Source organism: Suillus bovinus (genome assembly GCF_016758785.1).
Source record: "Suillus bovinus strain UH-Sbo-P2 chromosome Unknown EDB93scaffold_19, whole genome shotgun sequence".
NCBI lineage: Eukaryota > Fungi > Basidiomycota > Agaricomycetes > Boletales > Suillaceae > Suillus > Suillus bovinus.
This window is the reverse complement of record NW_024542075.1, coordinates 110,665-129,147: the sequence shown is the minus strand read 5'-3', so window position 1 is coordinate 129,147 and position 18,483 is coordinate 110,665. Positions and strand designations below refer to the sequence as shown.

The 18,483-nt window shown below is 48.2% G+C and overlaps 5 protein-coding genes across 5 annotated transcripts; 3 read left to right on the top strand and 2 right to left on the bottom strand.

The window, feature by feature from the left end:
* Nucleotides 1-1,772: 1,772 nt before the first annotated feature.
* Nucleotides 1,773-6,301, bottom strand: EDB93DRAFT_1249232 (uncharacterized protein; the record flags this gene model as incomplete). The annotated part of the gene is made up of 11 exons (XM_041452823.1): nucleotides 1,773-3,424; nucleotides 3,499-3,622; nucleotides 3,676-3,872; nucleotides 3,930-4,092; nucleotides 4,147-4,287; nucleotides 4,340-4,447; nucleotides 4,517-4,672; nucleotides 4,723-4,902; nucleotides 4,961-5,071; nucleotides 5,138-6,189; nucleotides 6,247-6,301. The coding sequence occupies 11 exons, from the start codon at nucleotides 6,299-6,301 to the stop codon at nucleotides 1,773-1,775; spliced, it is 3,939 nt and encodes a 1,312-aa protein (XP_041308862.1).
* Nucleotides 6,302-7,215: 914 nt separating this feature from the next.
* On the top strand, nucleotides 7,216-8,587 carry EDB93DRAFT_1052476 (uncharacterized protein; the record flags this gene model as incomplete). The annotated part of the gene is made up of 4 exons (XM_041444705.1): nucleotides 7,216-7,300; nucleotides 7,362-7,741; nucleotides 7,796-7,963; nucleotides 8,075-8,587. Coding segments are annotated over 4 exons (1,146 nt in total), but the record flags the coding sequence as incomplete, so codon positions are not given.
* Nucleotides 8,588-9,601: 1,014 nt separating this feature from the next.
* EDB93DRAFT_1138309 (GLE1-like protein-domain-containing protein) lies at nucleotides 9,602-11,955 on the bottom strand. Its single transcript, XM_041449224.1, has 8 exons — nucleotides 11,879-11,955; nucleotides 11,728-11,829; nucleotides 11,517-11,675; nucleotides 11,324-11,456; nucleotides 10,745-11,269; nucleotides 10,563-10,694; nucleotides 9,994-10,513; nucleotides 9,602-9,939 (listed from the first exon to the last, which is right to left on the bottom strand). Exons 2-8 carry the CDS (start codon nucleotides 11,772-11,774, stop codon nucleotides 9,731-9,733), a joined length of 1,725 nt encoding a protein of 574 aa, XP_041308860.1. The 5' UTR covers nucleotides 11,775-11,829; nucleotides 11,879-11,955; the 3' UTR covers nucleotides 9,602-9,730.
* A 728-nt stretch (nucleotides 11,956-12,683) lies between these two features.
* Nucleotides 12,684-14,366, top strand: EDB93DRAFT_1138304 (uncharacterized protein). Its single transcript, XM_041449223.1, has 7 exons — nucleotides 12,684-12,789; nucleotides 12,847-12,994; nucleotides 13,049-13,069; nucleotides 13,120-13,224; nucleotides 13,275-13,653; nucleotides 13,710-13,834; nucleotides 13,887-14,366. Exons 2-7 carry the CDS (start codon nucleotides 12,962-12,964, stop codon nucleotides 13,935-13,937), a joined length of 714 nt encoding a protein of 237 aa, XP_041308859.1. The 5' UTR covers nucleotides 12,684-12,789; nucleotides 12,847-12,961; the 3' UTR covers nucleotides 13,938-14,366.
* Nucleotides 14,367-15,020: 654 nt separating this feature from the next.
* Nucleotides 15,021-17,650, top strand: EDB93DRAFT_263743 (WD40-repeat-containing domain protein). Its single transcript, XM_041455892.1, has 10 exons — nucleotides 15,021-15,074; nucleotides 15,127-16,174; nucleotides 16,247-16,384; nucleotides 16,439-16,615; nucleotides 16,676-16,831; nucleotides 16,888-16,995; nucleotides 17,050-17,137; nucleotides 17,188-17,199; nucleotides 17,252-17,414; nucleotides 17,465-17,650. Exons 1-9 carry the CDS (start codon nucleotides 15,058-15,060, stop codon nucleotides 17,305-17,307), a joined length of 1,800 nt encoding a protein of 599 aa, XP_041308858.1. The 5' UTR covers nucleotides 15,021-15,057; the 3' UTR covers nucleotides 17,308-17,414; nucleotides 17,465-17,650.
* Nucleotides 17,651-18,483: the final 833 nt, after the last annotated feature.

The following is an 18,483-nucleotide window of genomic DNA, read 5'->3' as shown; positions in this document are numbered from 1 at the left end:
GTCCTACAATATGTACGGTATAGTCTCTCGACACCATTTCTGAGAAAGGAAGTCTTTCCGACCGACAAATGATATCTACGATTAATTGTTGGACTACAAACTTTAAATTCGAGGTGACGGATTAATAGCGGAAATGAACTCTGTTCACATGACGAATTACATAGTTTTCCCGATTTTTGGAGTTATCTGTCGGCGAATGGCGCTCCATTCGGATTTGAGTTGCTCGCCCTTCTTTACCATTGACCCGGGCTTCAGAATTCTGGATCAGGCATTGGTACATTTCGCGTTGTGCCGCGCTAGAAGCACCCGACAAAGTGTTCACGGACGTCTCTTACCTGAGACAAAAAAACGATGACGGCGGTTCCCGAAATTCTGCAGAGCCTTCAAGTTGCTGGTCACGTCTTGGAATCGTGACGCTGGCGTTATGCAAATAATTTCAACTGGAGTAGCGTTGACCCGCACATCAAATACATTCCGGCTTAACTTTGAGAACTCGCATCCGATGAGCTGCGCCCTTCCTGGTCCTCAGGCACGCATCGAGCATCCGTGACCGGCGCAATAGAATATCGGACGCTGAGCACCGACCAGTGAATCTACTGTACCCCCTACTCCATGGTGTAATTCGTCCTCGGATCATACGCGCTATTTGTCGAAAGCCTGACGTCAGGAGGTGAGGTGCTAGGGATCTTGCAGTCATCGGTGCACGTACTTGCTGCAGAGCTATTTCTAAAGGTGAACGTGCATGGCCTTCTCGTAAGGATGAGCTATCGCGGGCAGAAGCTAAATAAACACACTGATAGTTGACGGGGACGCACCATGGCCGATAAGCCCACGATAAGTGACTGGGGCGGTGGGGATAAACGTCTTCTCGGTAATGCTGTCAGCAACGATTCGACGATACGATCATGGTAGTTTCGTTTCCTGTTGCAAGTTAGCACACGATGTGGTATAGATATCGTTCCATGCAGGTTCTGTCAAGGTATCAATGAAAACGTGTTAGATTCAATATCTATGTCCTTCGAAAAACATGCGATTACAATGTGATGTCCTAGCGTCCCATCGTGCCATGAACACAACTCATGTCCCCCACTCGTGCGACATCAGTGTGATCCTCTTATTCTCCACGCCACGGTGCTACGCTAGCGAAAGTGCACTCAAGGGCTGTTCAAAGCGAGCGAGAAACCTTAGCTCTACTGTATGAGGCCCCGGATCAGTCATCATACGATTTTCAAACGTGTCGACCATAGTAGCGCTCCCAGGGTGATTCAAACTAGGCCATTAACTGGTCCAATTCGGCAGTCTGAACCTAGCGTGTGCTTGGGATGTCACATCAGTTGAAGCAAGAAAAAAATCGGACGAAACTGGATAATGCACAAAGAATATCTTCAAATGTGTCCTCTGCCAGTCATGAAGGTACTGATCGGTTAACTCAGCTTGCAGGGAAGGGTATCTGTGCGTATCTGTGCTAATATTGTCGACAAAGTTCTTCCCACTGACGTCAGAACCTGCGAGAGATCTTGCATCCTGAGTCAGAGCTAATTGCGAAGCTGACATGACTGTTTGCAAGGATGATTGATGATCGATGACCAGTGACCTATGTATATGAGGGTGCCAGGGACGATAACTTGGACACAACTTTGTTGGGAGCACCCGGCGCCCGTGGTAGGGACAAACAAACGCCAAACAACGCCTCAGTATCGAGTCATACGATCCTACTTAAGTGGGTGACTGTCATTATTATAGATATCCGTTTTTCAAAATCCATGCACTGGCTACAATATCTCTAGCGTTCTGATGTCCATCGTGTCATGAATAGCAGTTATGTCCTTGACCTGCGCCACGATATTGTGATCCGAAGCAATCCTCTTGTACTCCCCACCATGCTGCTGCGCTAGTAAAAATGCCCCAAAAGCCTGCCCGAGGCGAACCATTAACCGTAGCGCTCGTGAGGGTAACTCCGAATCAACACTTTCTTGATATCCGCTAGGAGAGCCGCCCAGTGAACGATCTGACCAGGGCGGAGAGATTGGTTTGATGGACTCATCATCCTCAAAGTCAAGCAGCCCGAGGTCACAACGATTCCACGGGCGGGCGAGCAGGAATGTCTGCCGAGTGGGCCTCGCTCGCGAGAATTGAGTCAGTTTATCCTCTGTGGTGATCGTAAGGTCTTGAAGCCCGTCTGCCTTCACGTAATAAGTAAAACATGTCTCTCGATCTCGACTGCCCCTCCTTCTGACTTCTATAACAGGGAATGTGATGCAAGGCAGTCGCAGTCTGGAGTTCGCGAAGCGAGGAGCGCTGAGGTTGTGAAGTCGGGTATAGAGTGCCGTTGCTGACTCCACAGCGACAACATCTTGCAGCCTGGAAACAGGCATCCACATCTCATCTCCCGGTAAAGATGACAATATGCATGGCGGGGCTTTATACGAGGTAATGTCAGCTGGGAGACAGCTATTGAACGGAGATGATCTCCCGATCCAGTCCAGGGCAGTAATGTCGCCCGACCGGGCGACGATCTCCTGTATGAGCCGCCCGAGCGCGTTTTGTTTCGTCTCGCCGTAGATAATGGGTATGTGGATGCCGAATATGCCAAACAATGAGTATGCAATGTCTTCCTGCAACGTAGTAGCACGACTTGATGCCCATTGGAGTTTCCCCCGCACGTCTTTCATGCCGGGACGGAAGGTGGCAAGTGACAACGCATCTATACCTGTTGAATTCTGCAGCTCATGCATAATAGTGGCAGACATCTTGTGGTTATAAGAGCGGTCGTCGAGATATAGGGTCCAGTCTGCTCGGTAGAAGAGAACAACTACGGGAGCCAACAATTCTTGAATAGTCCATCCTCGCGTGTTCCAAGCGCTGTTTGCCAATGTACCAGACTTCGCTGAGGATGAAACGTCTGACAGGTAGACGATGGTAAGAGCTGACCGACGATACCAAACAAACATCGAGTTCACTGATCGCTGGAGTTCAACATTGTTATGCTGGTCGATGCAGCAGGTATCGCTCCACGCCCAGCGATACCCCGCATCACGAGCAGTTTTACAGAATGTCTGTAGCTTGACCATGGCTCCGACAGGATCCAAATCGTACACAACCCTGTCCAGGATGTCGTGCAGCAGTGGCTCTTTCTGTTCCCACCTGTGCGATAACATGACCCAACTGAAGTACTTCGTGACCGCTTCTGTGATGAGCTCCGTTATGAGCTCCGTTTTGAGGGGTGCATGAACCATCAATGAATATAAAAGCTGCGTGTATTCTGTGCTTTCCAAGAAGGTACGTATCTGTGCCTCTCGGTTGCATAAATGTCCAGCCGAGGTGTCGAGTAGACGAAGTGGAGCATTTTCGAGTTGAGCGTGAATGACTTGTCGAATAGTGCCCTCTGCTTCAGATGGACTGATAGTATATTGCCTACGTAGTTCTGGAAAACGGTTAATGATCTTCCCGTTGGTACATCAGGAACGTGGGGCTTGCTTTGTCTCTGAGCATCGGGACCGTGGTCCAACTTGGAAAACATAATAGTAAAGGCCTCGATTGCTTCGCCATAACGTTGGGCCTTGTGGAGTGCTACATGTTTTATTTCGTAACCAAGATATGACGATGGGTTGAGTTCAATGACCTGTACATCGGCAATATCAGCGCAACTACTAGAACGATAGATATCGTCCACACCTTTTCCGCATCGTGAAGGGCTTCTGCATAGAACTGTCGTTTTAAATTTACCTTACTGCGGTCCACAAACAGGGACTCGCTTGAAGAATCGAGCGCAATCGCAGCCGAATACAATGCTACGGCCATCTCATAATTGCTCGCAGCAACAGCCTCGCGTGCCTTCGCGACACAGCGCCTAGTACAACCTTGCTTGAAGGCTAATTGGTACCATTATAAGTATCAATGTTCAGTTTGTTTTTCCTTAAAACACTTACTGGTAGACCATTCGATGCAGCTGCCCTTCCCAGCTTCGTTAATCATGTTCATCATATATTGAAAAGATTCGACTGCTTCAATCACCCGACCAGCCAAGAGGAGCGCATCACACCGTCTTTGGTTGGTAGTTTCCCATAACGAATCCAAATCCCAACCGAAAAGCTGTGTAGCGCACTTGATCAATGAAGTGTCCTCGACAGATTCGTAGTGACGTACCACCGTGAATATCTTCAATTTAGGTTCTAAAAGTGTCGGATGTAAGAGCCCGCCACTGATACTGATCGTGAGTTGATCAGCGGCCTCGCTGTACCGCCCATTCTCGAAATCTATTATCGCAAGCTGCGCACGTAGATATGACTGAAGACAGTCTCAAATTGAGAAAAATTATAAGGTTTGACACCAAACCTACATTGATAACGCTACACGGAAATCTACCTGGGTGTTGGTAAGTAGTAGCCAGGTCTTGAACTCGCCGCATTGCCTCGTCGCGACGACTGGCATTGAAAATTGAAACAGCCTAGACAAAAATGACATCGACGTCTTAGCATGGCGATAAAAAAAACTATGGGAACAGCAATGAGAATACCTTGATTAATAGTAAAAGATCAACTATAATCGGATTGTGATTGTAAAATATGAAAGCGAGATCAAAAGCTTCCATCGCGTCACAGAGCTGACCATTGCCGCAGAGGGCAATGCCCTTGGAAATATAGCCCAATAATGAAGGCTGGATCGCAATTGACTGTGAGACGAAGCTGAGTCAATGGCTTTATGATAGGCAGAATATCTAACCTTGACTGCATCTTGAAGTGCATTCTTCCATTCAGCACGTCGAGCCCTTACAACTGAGCGATTAGCATAGGATTTGTAGCTGTTGTCATCTGCGTGAATCTCTTGGGTCAGCAGCTCTTCAGCGGTATGCAGGGTATCAGTGATGGATGCATCGTGGAGCGTCGTTTGTATAGCGAGGAACTGTGTAAAGCAAGTTCATATTCCGTAATAAGTAAATGCGCGAAGGCAAACAGCTCACGTCAAATAATTCTACGTCGTCGATGACAGAGTCTTCGTCAATTTCCGAGGGATTATTGCTCGGACTGCCGTGATTGCAAATGGACTCTTTGTTTCCCTCGTGATTGCACGACTATTTGTCACCACGCCAAATGATGTAGATGAATGAAGAGCGAAACAATTATGGGCATAAGCATACCTGAGTCTCACTGAATGAGAGTCGTTGTTTCTGTGCTTCTTCATTTTCTAATATCCCTTCCTCCGCATTGTATTGCTTGAGTATGTTCTTGATAGAACAGAGCAACACTTTCCCTTCACCATCACCACTCACAAGCATTTCTCCATTGGGAGAAATTGCAACACAACGAACCCAAGTGGCGTGTTCGAGCACCTGTCCTATCAACTTGTGTGTCTTTGTGCTCCACAGACGTAAAGTCTTGTCGTCCGAAGCAGTGGCAATGAAGGAGCCATCAGAAGAGATGGCGAGCGACTGGTAAGCGTGACCAGTGCAAGGTTGACCGATCTGAGTTCCGTCATCTGAGCTCCAAAATTTGACTGTTTTGTCTAATGACGCAGAGACAAGTTGCTGACCGTCAGGCGACCACACGACGCTTCGCACCCAATGTTGGTGAGCGTCGATTTCGAGAAGAAGTTCGGCATTGTCGGAGTTCCAAATCCGGATGGAACGATCCGCTGACCCAGAGGCTAGTTTCAGTCCATCTGGGCTGAATGCAACACTGCAAACAGAGCTATTATGACCGTCGAATGTTGCAAGGATACGGCCAGTCTCGGCATCCCATACGACAGCTGTTTTATCGTGCGATCCGCTGGCGAGCCTCTTTCCATCAGGTGAGAAACACACCGACAGCACCCAGCCTGAATGCTTCTCCAGTAGACCGAATATCATTTGTTTACTCTCAACGTCCCAGACGATGATGGCTTTATCATCTCCACTGCTTGCAATTTTCTTGTCATCTGGCGATACTGCGACTGATCGTACATAGTCCTTGTGACCCTCGAATGGCTCCCCTACCGATGATCCTTTCTGTATGTCACAAATTCGCAGGGTTTTGTCGTGTGAAGCAGTGACGAATCGTCGGCCATCTTTGAAGAATGCAACTGCCAACAGTGAATCAGTGTGGCTTCGCATCGTCCGCGTAGGCGCAGGTCGCTCTGGTGCCCTCCGATGTGGGGATCCTCTCGCGGTGAGGTGCGCTTCTCGAAACACCCCTAATAACATATCGCGATAACCTATACAGAGAGTCGCAAGATGATCAGTAGGATCTCTGATTGACGAGAGCGGCGTACTTTTGGGATGTAGTACGGCATGAATCCTGTGCGTGGTAAGTAGTTCCCAACTCATGTAGGCGCTTATACATGGTTCTACTCAGTGCATGCTGCTACGGCGCGGATCTCATTTCCCTTCTTCTATCACTGCCCCCCCCTCTGGTATGTATGAGATAACGTTCCGGATTACACTGGTCGGCGGTTTGAGGATTCTTTCCCAGGATTTACAACTCGGTTTGACTTCAAGTTGATAGTCACAGATCGCCGAACGACCTAGACTGAGCACGTCTCAATCACTATGCATGCGTGTTCGTTAACAGTCCTATAGATCTCTACACCTTTCTGAAAGTGCTTTTAGTGCGACTAATACATAATAAGCTGGCGGAGTTTGGGATTTTTATCTTCCTCCCTGAACTAGATATCATTATACGTCAGTGCCTTACATAAGTTGCTAAAAGTTGATATTGACTTCTCCTCGTCATTACTTTCGATATCGATCCATATACACGTGCACTAAATATTACTTTCTTCTTTTCAAATTCTTTGTCTCATCTACTACATAGGACAGTCTCAACGACAAGGGGCGAACTCGTCGCAGCCATACCACAAACAGCAAAACGGAAAAACCCGACATAGCCATACGAGACAGGACTCCAAATTCAATGCTGGAATCATTGGTGTTCGGACAGAGGGAAATTTCAATTCTCGATGTCCCCCCTCTCTAATTTGGACTCCCTTCATGTTATCGACTAATCCACACAACATGCCGCGCTGCGAGTAAGCCTCTATTAGGTAAGTTGTATGTGAAGTCCGACGAGCTAGTCGAGTTGCTGTGTGTGCAGTGTACTATATTTTGAAATTCCTGACAGGTGACATGATGGGCCAAGGTTTTTCGCTTCAAGTTACTATCATTTATCTACCACTACGTCAAGCAGTACTCCTTGTTAACAGTTTTCTGTACAGCAAGGGTTTCATCGATTTGACTTGATCATGTTCACGCTTAGTCCTGGTTCGGTTTGTGATGTGTGCGCAGAGGAGTACGATCCGCATTGTATTCCCCATTCCATTCCATGTGGTGAGCTCTGAAACTTTCGAATCCGCAGTCATAAAACTTTCTAACACTGCAAGTTCTCTAGGTCACATTTTCTGCTGGAGCTGCTGCCATAAAATCGTACAAAAGACATTGCCTAATCTTCAAGCTGCCTGTCCTTTCTGTTCCGATCATTTCACTAGTGGTGATGTGCGTTTGCTACGCACAAACTTCTCAGAAAGCGGACGAGTCACCCCTCGGGGGCGAGGTGGCCTTAGCGAGGCTTTTGACCGCCACTCCCCATTACGAGGGGAAGATCGGTTTCCCATAGTCGAGCCGTGTTTCTCACGTACCCACGCAGAGACCCGTAGACTGGAGGATAAAGTGGCCAAGGTAGCTGCAAGAAAATGTTCAGTGGAAGAAGTTTCGACTCTTTACAAGGAGCTAGATGAGTGGTTGATTCATGACGAAAGTTTTAATGTCCAGGTAATTTTTTCCTTATAATTTGAGTGTTTGCGGTTCCCCTAACTTTGAGCACAGTCGTATTCTTTATCATCGAGTGCTGCGTTGCTCAAGACCATTTTGACGAATCACATCGCTCATTCAGAGGCTGTGAACATGGCAAAAGGAGTTGAGGTCACCCTGAAAGGGAAGTTGGATGAAATGGAATCAAGGGTGAGCAAGTTGAAAACCGACCTAAAGCAGTATGTAACCTTGAAGTGCTCCATCATGATAACACTTCACTTTGACTGACGCATTCCTCTAGACAAGTATGTTGTAACTTGAGGAATGTTATACACGTCGCTCACAATGTTTAAGCAAGCCTTTTACACACGCAAAGTGCAAGAGTGTGAGGCTCTCAGAGTGGAGCTTACCCGTTGTACCCTCAAGTCCGCTTACTCTCGGGCTGCAAATTTACCTGCCCGCCCCAGCACTGCCGCTCCAACTGGATTAAGCGAGCGGCGCCAATCGGTTTTTTCATCCGTGGCATCCACATACAACGCACCAGCTATGCCATCCATGCACTCGCGCTTCGAATCCACTTATTCTAGAAGTACCTTGACTTCTGCTACCGGAGTCCAAAAACCGACGAATCCCGCACGCACGACGACACCATCAATTAGGTCTGAGGCCCCAATGCGAGCGTCAATGCGGTCGTCCCGCTTCCGTACTATGTCCCCAATCCCCCCTTCAAGACCGTCTGCGACGTTTCCTCAAATAATCAATCCATCGCGTTCCGATGACCAGGAGAGGGCACGAGAATTAATTTACGAACGATGGTTGCCTGCGCCGGACGTGACGTACGCTCCGCCGACAAGCAAAACAATCAACTGTCCACCCTACTTCATCTCGTCCCCAGTTCCCAGCCGTGCCCGCACCTCGACAAATGCTGCTACGACAATACCTCAAACAATTACACCTATTCAGTCAGATGAGGTTGGGTCTGAGCTAGACGGGGTTGGATCTGACCTAGATGATGATTGGTCTGACCTAGATGAGGTCGGGTCTGAGCTGGATGAGGATGGGTCAGAGGACGATGAAGATGGATCTGAGCCAAACGAGGACGGGTGGGGGCGAGATCCGATTTACGAACGTTGGATGCCACCGCCAAACGCAATGGAACCGACAGGGAAACCTGTCGACTGTCCACCCTACTTTAATTCGATCCCACCCCCCGGTCGTGCCCGCACGTCGTTCTCGACAAACGATACCAGGTTACCTCAATCGAACGCTTCTGTTCATCAAGACAAGGACGGGTGGGAGCGAGGACGGATTCATGAACGTTGGATGCCACCACCAAACGCATCTAACGAACAGACAGGTGGAATCATCGACTATTCATCCTCCTTTGGTTCGTCCCTACCTCCTAGCGCCCGGCCCTCGTTCTCGACACACGCTGCTGCAGTGTCATCTCAAACAATAAATCCTGTTCATCCTGATGAACGTGAGAGGGGAAAAAGAGAGATTCGCGAACGTTGGATACCGTCACAGAACGTACCATCCAACCCACCAACAGGCAAGGCAGTCCACTGTCCGATCTACTTTGGTTCCTTCTCAGTTCCCGGCCCCCCCGGTCCCGCTCGCTTTTAAGAATAGATAGATAATATCCTAGTGGCGTCATGATATTCATTGTCTACGGCTCGGCGTTGTGAAGAAGTCCTGAGGTCTGAAACACTTTCTTGGCTTGAATAACTTGGACGCAGTCCCAGGCACAGTGATCCGATGTCAACCAAAGAATCTTAGCCTCGTACGCAGCCAGCTTATTTTGTTACGGATAGTACTTGTGGTGCACCATCAGTGTGCCTTTATTGCCAAGCAACACGATAGTGCTGATCGCATACCAGAGTTTGATTAGTAGCGCTGTAAAATGTTATGTATAGGCTGATGCTACCGTACATACATGCATGTGTTTCCAAAATGAGTATTATACGTGAACGAATAGTTCGTGATTGGGTAGAAGAATACCTGGGAGCCTCATCGCGAGCTCGTGGTATCCATGATACGTTCTATCTGAAGTTGTACGCGAACACGTGCAGCTTTTCCCTCAGGGGTTTGACCACCGAGCAGCTTCCCTTCAACTCCGCCGATGCCTGTCATTGCACCCTCATAAAGCAACTCCAGCATCTTCACCCACTGATTACCCCAAATAAACTTCGCCTCCATGCCTCCAACGTCAAGTGCAGCTACGGAGTTTAGGAGTGAGAGCCTGGGAAGCATCCAATTGCAAAAAAACGCACCATGAAGTACCTGGGCGGCTACTGCCGTCTCCAATAATCTCTCATCCCCAATCATCCTCGCGAAATACGTCCAAAAACGTGGTAACTGGAACATTTTATCCAATGGCTGCGGCACAGGTGCAGCTAGAATCAAGAAATATACACGCATCATCCCAGACACGCGCATAACATGATCGGATAAGGTCTCTCTCTGCCCACCATTCGTCCGGTATCCCATCGCCTTGGTGCGCTCTAGCTCGTTCCACGCAGTACCGTCTGAATCTGTGGAAGGAATTACTGACGGCACAGGCCACCCACCGGACCGCTGCACAAGCTTCGCGAAAAAAATATCCGGAAAGCCTTCCAACGTGCCTAGCAGTCTCGCGGCGACCATGGCCAGGGGTATGGCACTTCGTTTTTCGGCTGTCACCTCTGTTTCTGCTTGAAGAAGGATAGCTTTTGCTAGTGAGGATAGAGAGGCGAAGTAGATGTCTGCAGGAAGTCGTTCTGACGGGCAAATGATATTTACGAGTTGTTGGGTCTGTAAATTTCAGTCTGAGGTAATGGAACAATAGCAGGGATGAACTCACTATTCGCATTACGGAATCGATGTCGTGTGTCAGTTGTCCGATTTTTGGTGTTATCTGTCGACGAATGGCGCTCCATTGAGATTTAAGTGGCGGGTTCCCTTTGACTGTCTTCATTGGCCCGGCTTTTAGATTCTGAATTAACAATTAGTATCTCAGTACGTGGTCAGAAGCAGTAGGTTTACCTTGAGAGTTTCACGAGCATGCACCCAATCCTCCTCGGCCAATGACATTCCCAGCTGCGCCCTACCCTGTTCCTCAGCATCCAGCTTTTCCCTGCGCAAACGCTCTTTCTCCTCTTCTTGGTGTCTTGCAGCCGCTTCTGCCTCCCGCTGCCTTTGCGCTCGTTCCTCTTCTTTCCGCTTCGCCAGTTCCTCCACTTTGCGTTCCTCTTCTTCCTCCTTCCGTTTTCTCTCCGCCTCTTCCCGCGCTTCGCGCTCAGCTTCGAGTTTAGCATGTAATTTGGCCTCTTCCACGCGGATAACACCCTCTATCCTACTGCGAAATGTTTTATCTTGTTCCTGCCAATTACTTACAAGCTTGTTAGCTTCCGCCTGTTGCCGCACCTGCATTGCCGCGAGCTGCTTCTGCACTTCTGCGAGCTGTTGTGCATGCATAATCGACAGTGATTGCAGTTCCTGCGTTGTACGTTGAGTACGCCGAATCTGCGTCTCTAAACGCGTCTGAACTTGTGCTCTGCGCGCTGTATGCTATTAGAGGTTGTCAAGGGGCAATTTGCGTAGGAAGAACTGATAGGCACGCACGAATGCATCCTTGCGTGTCTGTTTCTCCCATTCTTCATAAGGATCATGATATCGTGTGCGTAAGCGGATAGCGGCCACTGTGTCCTCTGCATGACGCTGTTCAGCTGGACTGCGTGGCTCGCGCTTTGGGCGGCTGCAGAAGTGACCCGAGTAAGTGCGAGAATAAATACAATAGCGATGATGATACACGCACGGAGGCGGTGGCGGTACTTGTGATTCAGACTCATAACAAAATGAGTCTGATGAAAGGGAGCTTGGGGAGGATGGTTCTGAATCTGAGTCTGTAAGTGGGCCTTCGAAATCGCTATCAGTATCTGATGGGAGACCAAAAGTGGAGGTGCGTCTGCGAGATCTGATGAATACCGTGTTAGCCTGGCTCACTGTGACACGCACTGTGCACGTACCTCCGTTCAGGAGATGGCGAAGTTGAGCGTGGCAGTCCGTAACGCATGAGTGACGGCCGGATTCCGTATCAACCGTAGGCACCACACAAATATTGTAAGCTGCTGTAACTTGTCATGAAAGTACGGTCAGATGGTTATCGAATGCACTTACTTCAAGTCTGGGGCTCGAGTGAGTCGAGTCAAGTTTGACTGGTGGCGGTAGTTTGGGCGCAATTTCTCGATATTCCATTTTAGGAGATTCAGACATTTCTGCATAATACTAAATATAAGAGGGAATAACTCAATAATGAAAAGGTACGCGACATTTTGTGCTCGGCCCGAGTCCTCAACGTTCAACTATCAACTTGAAGTTGCGATTTTCTTTGCCAGGTAGAAAGGTGCGACAACATTCTACTCACCAAGATCATCGTCTCCATCAAAAGTGAGAGCGACTTGAATGGTAATGGACCAAACAGTAAATTTCCCCTTGTCAGGATTGACGAACACTTTAAGGGTTGGGTGTGGTGGCTAGCATTGCTACACTAGTGACGCCTAGTCATGCTGTGTGAAGTAGACCGGATGGGTTAAAATTGGCATATTGACTGCAGCACAACAGGGACAAGTCTGTCCGACTTGCGCAACACTTTTCAAAGCCTTCGTTTTCACCCTCTTCTATATCTTCCGAACATGAAAAAGGCTGTTTTCTCGTATGTGGCATAGCCGATTACAGCTGGGCTCAGCTAGGACCAAAATGAAGGCCCTTAGGCAGAATATGAACTGCTTACTAGACTGACAGGATAGTAAATCGATGCTGAACCATTCATCTCAGACTCACGGTATGTAGTGTCGAACTTAACGGATCATACTGCAGGCCCAGGCCTGAGAAGTGTGTTAGCAGACGGCAGATGCCGAATTTCTAGAATCTTCTCCTACTTCAATTGTCACATGTAATGCGTATACTAGTAAGCTCGGTTGCTGAAGTCCGTAATGTTGATGTATGACGTGAACCAACAGGCGCACATTTCAGTCAGCAACTGACTCATTCACCAAGCTACCGGGATATTATGATTGTCTGACTAGTCTGTTAATTAGCAAGATTCATTCCCGCACTTGACCCTTCCTGATTACGAATGAATCTAGCAGTCGGCTCACCACGAAGTTATGCGATGACCAACCGGGCCTAAAGTTCCGCTTGTCTCGTATATAAGCTTGAGCATTCCTCTGTTCAAGTGATATTACTCAAATCATTATAATCATGTCTGAGCAGCTGACTTTGTACCTTCACAAGGTGAGGAACGATGGAGAGTGAAGTGGAACACTTATCTGACCCGGCACTCTGCAGATCTCACCATATAGCGAGAAGGTAAAATAACAGCTGACAGCATCTCATGAGTCCCTGACGCAGATTGACAGATTGAACTAGCTCTTGTCGAAGCCAATGCACCCTACAGAGGCTACCAAGTCGATCTCTCTAACAAACCAGAGTGGTACACTAGTAGAGTGAACCCCGTCGGCAAGGTGTGTGTAACATTATGTGTTCATTGCAGACGAATGTGACATAACCATAGGTGCCCGCTGTGACATATGGGGGACCCAATGTCGACCCCGATGATCCATCGCCCCTGTCCGCTAAGATCGCAGAATCGAATATCATTCTTGAGTTCTTGGCCGACCTCTATCCAGACTCTGGCCTCCTGCCAAAGGATCCTGTTTTGCGGGCCAAAGTCCGTTTCTTCATTGACGCGACTACTAAATACCTCGAGGGAGCATCTTATGATTTCATCCGGGGGCAGGGGTCATATGACAGTGTCCTGAAGGGGATTGAATTTATTCAAGGACTTCTTGAGGAGGGGAAAGGTTTTGCAGTTGGAGATCACTACACTATCGCAGATGCATGCATCTCTCCGCATCTCGCGAGGCTCAAAATTGTCACTGAAACCGACACAGGTGAGCATCCACTCGTGCCTTTTCCCGAGAAGTTGAATCTGATTAATTAAAAATAGGGAAATTCCCTGTCGGGATGGGGTACAAGTTAGGCGAGGAGTTGAAAGGGCCTAAATTTGCCAAATTCACGAAATACGTTCAGCGAATGCTGGACCGCCCGAGCTTGAAGCAAATTCATGATGAGGTGTGTATATGTCTATGCGAACGACTAATGACTTACTCTTTACTGTCTTTAGGAGTATGTGACCACATTCTTCAAGACAAGATTCACTGAGCGCGTACAGTGAAGATATACCTGACAACAGATAGTTAGCTTCGTACGATAACAACATCCAGCTATTGGAAATACCTAGTATATCTAGGTGAACTTAAATATCAGACACATTACATGATGAACAACCCGCAATGAAGCTGTACACAGCCGGCAGGAACGGCGGAGGGTGCGCCTCACAACAGGGTAGAATTCACGCACCCAAAGAAGATGCGACAAGGACCCGGGGGTCTTTAGACTTGAATGAATTGTCCTACATCATGTAGATTACGTCTGCAAAGGACAAAAAATTGGAATAAAAAAAGAAAGCTGTACGACAAATGTAAAACTTATATGCGAAGCATACTTATCACTGTCTTCACTACCCTTGGCAACATTGATTAGCTAGAAACTTGGACCACAACATATGAACTGCAGACTACGAGGGGTTCAAAGCGTGTCTCCTTTGCGATGGCGTGAACTCTGGTTTCATTAACGCGACATTTTGTGCTCGGCCCGAGTCCTCAGCTATCAATTTGCGATCTTTGTTGCCAGTTGGAAAGGTGCGACAACATTTTACTCACCGAGATCATCGTCCGATCAAAAGTGAGAGCGACTTGAATGGTAATAGACCAACATTAGATTTCCCCTTGTCGAGATTGACGGACACTTTAAGAATTGTGTGTGAGGTGGCTAGCATTGCTACACTACGCCTAGTCATGCTGTCATAACTTTGAAGTAGATGCACACACATCTGTCCAAGCTTATCATCAGTATACTGCGAGCAGAAACAGTCCCCACTGATCAGTCTCATGTGCGTATTCGGTGCGTGTGTTCAAATGAAAACACGTGTTGACCCTGTAACAGAAGCTGGAGGAAGCCGCACTGACCATTTTCCTGAAGCTCTACCATAGAATGATATGGTATATCGAAAACCATCACTGCCTGGTAGAGTAAGATGAGTTTATCACACTGATATCCTGTTTTGCAGTAAAGGAATTGGATATGAAGCTAGACTGGGTGATGATGGAAGAAGCGATGTGAGATCCATGCTGCAGCAGCGTGGGATGGATCCACCAAGAACCCTACATAAGCAGCTAGGACATGAGTTGCGCCTCAGATAAGTTCAACAACTCACTGCACACAAGATCCACAATATGACGATAACCAAAACGTGCGCTCCTTTCCGACCTGAGTTTATTCTAACTGACCGTCTCTCTGTCTAGGTCACACGATATGTCAGGGGTACCTGATACAGCAAGAGATACTTTGCGAGGGAAGCTGGCGCCAAAGCAGGCGGTGAAACAGAGCAAGAACAAAGTGTGGGCAGTTGCATTCTTCAATGACGGTCGACGGGTCGTCACTGGTTCGCACGATAAAACCCTGCGAATTTTAGACGTGCGGCGACCAGGAGAAATGGTGGGAGGGCCATTCAAAGGGCACACGGACCGGGTGCGAACAGTCGCCATATCTCCAGACGACAGCCGAATTGTGAGTGGTGGAGATGATACCACTGTCATCATCTGGGACACCGAGAGCAAACAGATGGTACTCAATCCGCTGGTGAAGCATACAGAGAAGGTGAACTCTGTGTGCTTCTCCCCGGATGGAAAGAGAGTCGCAAGCGGTTCGCATGATTCGACGGTTGTTGTATGGGATGCGGAGACTGGCGCAGTCTTTGCAACACTCGACAGTCAAGATCATCGTAGTAAAACCGTACACGTGTGGAGTGTGTCATTTAGCCCGGATGGGTTAAAATTAGCATCCGGATCATCTGACCATACCATTCGGGTATGGCGCACCGTTAACGCCGAATGTTTGCTCAAGATCAAGGCCTGCGAATGGTCAGTTCGAAGTGTTGTGTGGTCGCCAGACGGCAGCCAGCTTGTCTCTGGATCATCCGACAATTCAGCCAAGTTCTGGGATTCGTCTAATGGGAAAAAGATCGGTCAACCGTGCATCGGTCACACTCGCTGGATTACTTGTCTTGCCATCTCATCAGATAACTCTTTCATCGCCACAGCATCGGACGACAGAACTGTGCGGCTGTGGTGCACAAAGACACATAAGCAGATAGGACATGTACTTGAACACGCCAAAAAAGTTAACTCTGTCGCAATTTCTCCCGATGCAGAACTACTCGTGAGTGGAGCCGACGATGGGAATCTTCAGCTTTGGTCTATTAGGGACATACTGGAGGATGAAAAAGTTGAGGAAAGCTCGACAGTGGATGAAAAAGTACAGGGAGAGCAACTCCGCAACAGCGAAACGCAGGTACGTTCTTGCTCGTTGTTGTTCTGCCCTTCTATTTATCTATACCTTTTCTTTTTGCGTGCTGACCCACAGAGTAGTTGCGACAGCGAACATGGGTATACCAGCGATAACGGCAATCACAAAGAACCCTCCTTCGATCAGGACAGCACAAGTGACTCCTCTGACACCCGCGACGCCTCTGGCAGTGACGATGAAGACTCATTATTTGACGTGAGCTATCTGTCTTTATTCATTTTTGACTGAACGTGAACTTGCTTTATGTAGATCTTTGCTATAAAGAAGACGGTTCGCGATTCTGGGGACCTTCACATCATCGAAGACCTTCTGACCCATGAGATTGATTTTGACGAAGATGACAACAGACGTGATACATTTGCCAATCGCTCAATTGTAAGGGCGCGCAGGTCCGACTGGGACTATGCGCTTCAAGACGCAGTCAAGGTCAGACATTCTGTTTCTCATGACGCCGTCGATGCTAGGTCACTCAGCTTTGTCGCATAGTCCATTGCTATCCAGCCCTCATTATTGGGCTACATCTCAAAGGGCTTCGCCCTTTGTGGCAACAAGCGGCTCTGGGACGCTATGGAAGCTTTCGATTCCGCTTTTCTATTTTCCAATAGTGATCCGAATATCATCAATCTTTTACTATTGATCAAGGTACTGTCGTCACCATTTCTGGCAGTCAGTCTGTCACACACCAAGACTTTGTCCAGGCTGTTGCGCTTTTCTATGCCGGTCGCCATGATGAGGCAGTGCGGCGAGTTCAAGACCTTACGACTGCTTTTCAACATCCGGATCCAATTCCGTGCAGCGTTGTGAATGTGAGCTATGTGTCAGACCTCAAATTTTTCTCACTTTTCGACCAAACATATCAGTCATATCTACGTGTGCAGCTTGCAATCATTGCTTTTCAGGATGGGCGGTACAGCGAAGCAGCTGATCAACTCGATAGCAGTATTTCCGGTATAAGCGACTTGTTCTCGAGCAGAGCACTTTTTGAACCCAAATTGAAGATATTCACGGTGGTGCGCTATGAGATCACAGTACATTTTTACTGATCGATGACATGATGGACAGCTCTTCGGCTGGGACTTGGACTCGTCTTGGCAAACCGTCAACCAAATACGGTGTGAAGCATGCCTCCGTGCTGATCGAGTGATTGAAGCTGTCGAATCCTACCAACATATGATGTCGATGATCGACAAGGATGTGAAGGATAGCAACCTGGAATGGACTACTGGTGAGTGCTTTTGGCTCTTAGATGACTTCACTTAGTCTGGTATCATTTAGAATTCAAGAATGATTGCACTGCGCGCTGTGTCGCAAAGGGAGACGAGGCTGTTGCTGCGAAAAATTATGAAACAGCCATTGAACTGTATTCGGCGGGTATCGGGCTGGACTTTTCATGCGAGTCACTCTTTGTACGCCGCTGTAAAGCAAATTTGGGACGCAACACTTTCGCAGAGGCTCTTCACGACGCGAACAGGGTGAGGACGATAGTTATAATCTCTCTAGCAGTTGTACTTATTCTACTAATTGCGTAGGTCATTGAACTCAATCCTTCGTCTTACATAGGGTACGAATTAAAGAATGCAGTGCTCCATAGCGCTATGTGCTGTAATGAAGCAGAAGAGGCCCTCGAAATCATGTTCTCTAAGTGGGGCAATACCCCAGATGCACAGATACGACGTAAGCCCTCAAGGACTCATCTGTCGACTCGAAGATGATGACCTTTTCTTCAGAGTTGCAGCACTACGCTAGCATACCACACATAGATTGCGATATTCAACGAGTCATTCAGGCTCGACTAGAAAGCACCCCGGTTCGTCTACTAATTCCCGACCCTCCCCCGTTATCTGTTTTTGTCGATGCTTCCACCTCATTTGGTATTGGTTTCCTCGCTGATTCCCGCTGGCTCGCTTGGGAATTGTTGGATGGCTGGAGGGCAGATGGTCGAGATATTGGGTGGGCAGAGATGGTAGCGATCGACCTCGGCATCCGCGCCCTTGTCCGCTCGGGTCTTCGTGACGTGCACGTGCGGTTCTATTCCGACAATCAGGGTGGTGTTAAGGCTCTTAAGGCTGGTCGATCTCGCAATGTGGTCCAAAATGACATTTTGCAACGCCTCTCCTCCTTTGCCCTCGAACATGGCATCCAGATCTCTGTTGAATGGGTGAGGTCTTGCGATAATCTGGCAGATGACATCTCTCGTGGTGTTTTTCCCGCTTCCTGCTTTCGTTTCAGCTCGCCTCCTCCCTTACCTGCTTATCTGAAACCCTTCGTCCGCTTGGTGTAGTTTGGTAGTTTTT

Excerpts from the sequence above, each read along its gene's own strand:
- EDB93DRAFT_1138309 (XM_041449224.1), bottom strand. The coding sequence starts at position 11,774 with ATGCGTTACGGACTGCCACGCTCAACTTCGCCATCTCCTGAACGGAG. Across the intron at positions 11,270-11,323 it reads AGACACGCAAGGATGCATTC|CATACAGCGCGCAGAGCACA; the intron begins GTGCGTGCCTAT and ends AACCTCTAATAG. Across the intron at positions 10,695-10,744 it reads ATGCTCGTGAAACTCTCAAG|AATCTAAAAGCCGGGCCAAT; the intron begins GTAAACCTACTG and ends TTGTTAATTCAG.
- EDB93DRAFT_1138304 (XM_041449223.1), top strand. The coding sequence starts at position 12,962 with ATGTCTGAGCAGCTGACTTTGTACCTTCACAAG. Across the intron at positions 12,995-13,048 it reads TGACTTTGTACCTTCACAAG|ATCTCACCATATAGCGAGAA; the intron begins GTGAGGAACGAT and ends GGCACTCTGCAG. Across the intron at positions 13,070-13,119 it reads TCTCACCATATAGCGAGAAG|ATTGAACTAGCTCTTGTCGA; the intron begins GTAAAATAACAG and ends GCAGATTGACAG.
- EDB93DRAFT_263743 (XM_041455892.1), top strand. Across the intron at positions 16,175-16,246 it reads TCCGCAACAGCGAAACGCAG|AGTAGTTGCGACAGCGAACA; the intron begins GTACGTTCTTGC and ends GCTGACCCACAG. Across the intron at positions 16,996-17,049 it reads TTCCGTGCAGCGTTGTGAAT|TCATATCTACGTGTGCAGCT; the intron begins GTGAGCTATGTG and ends CAAACATATCAG.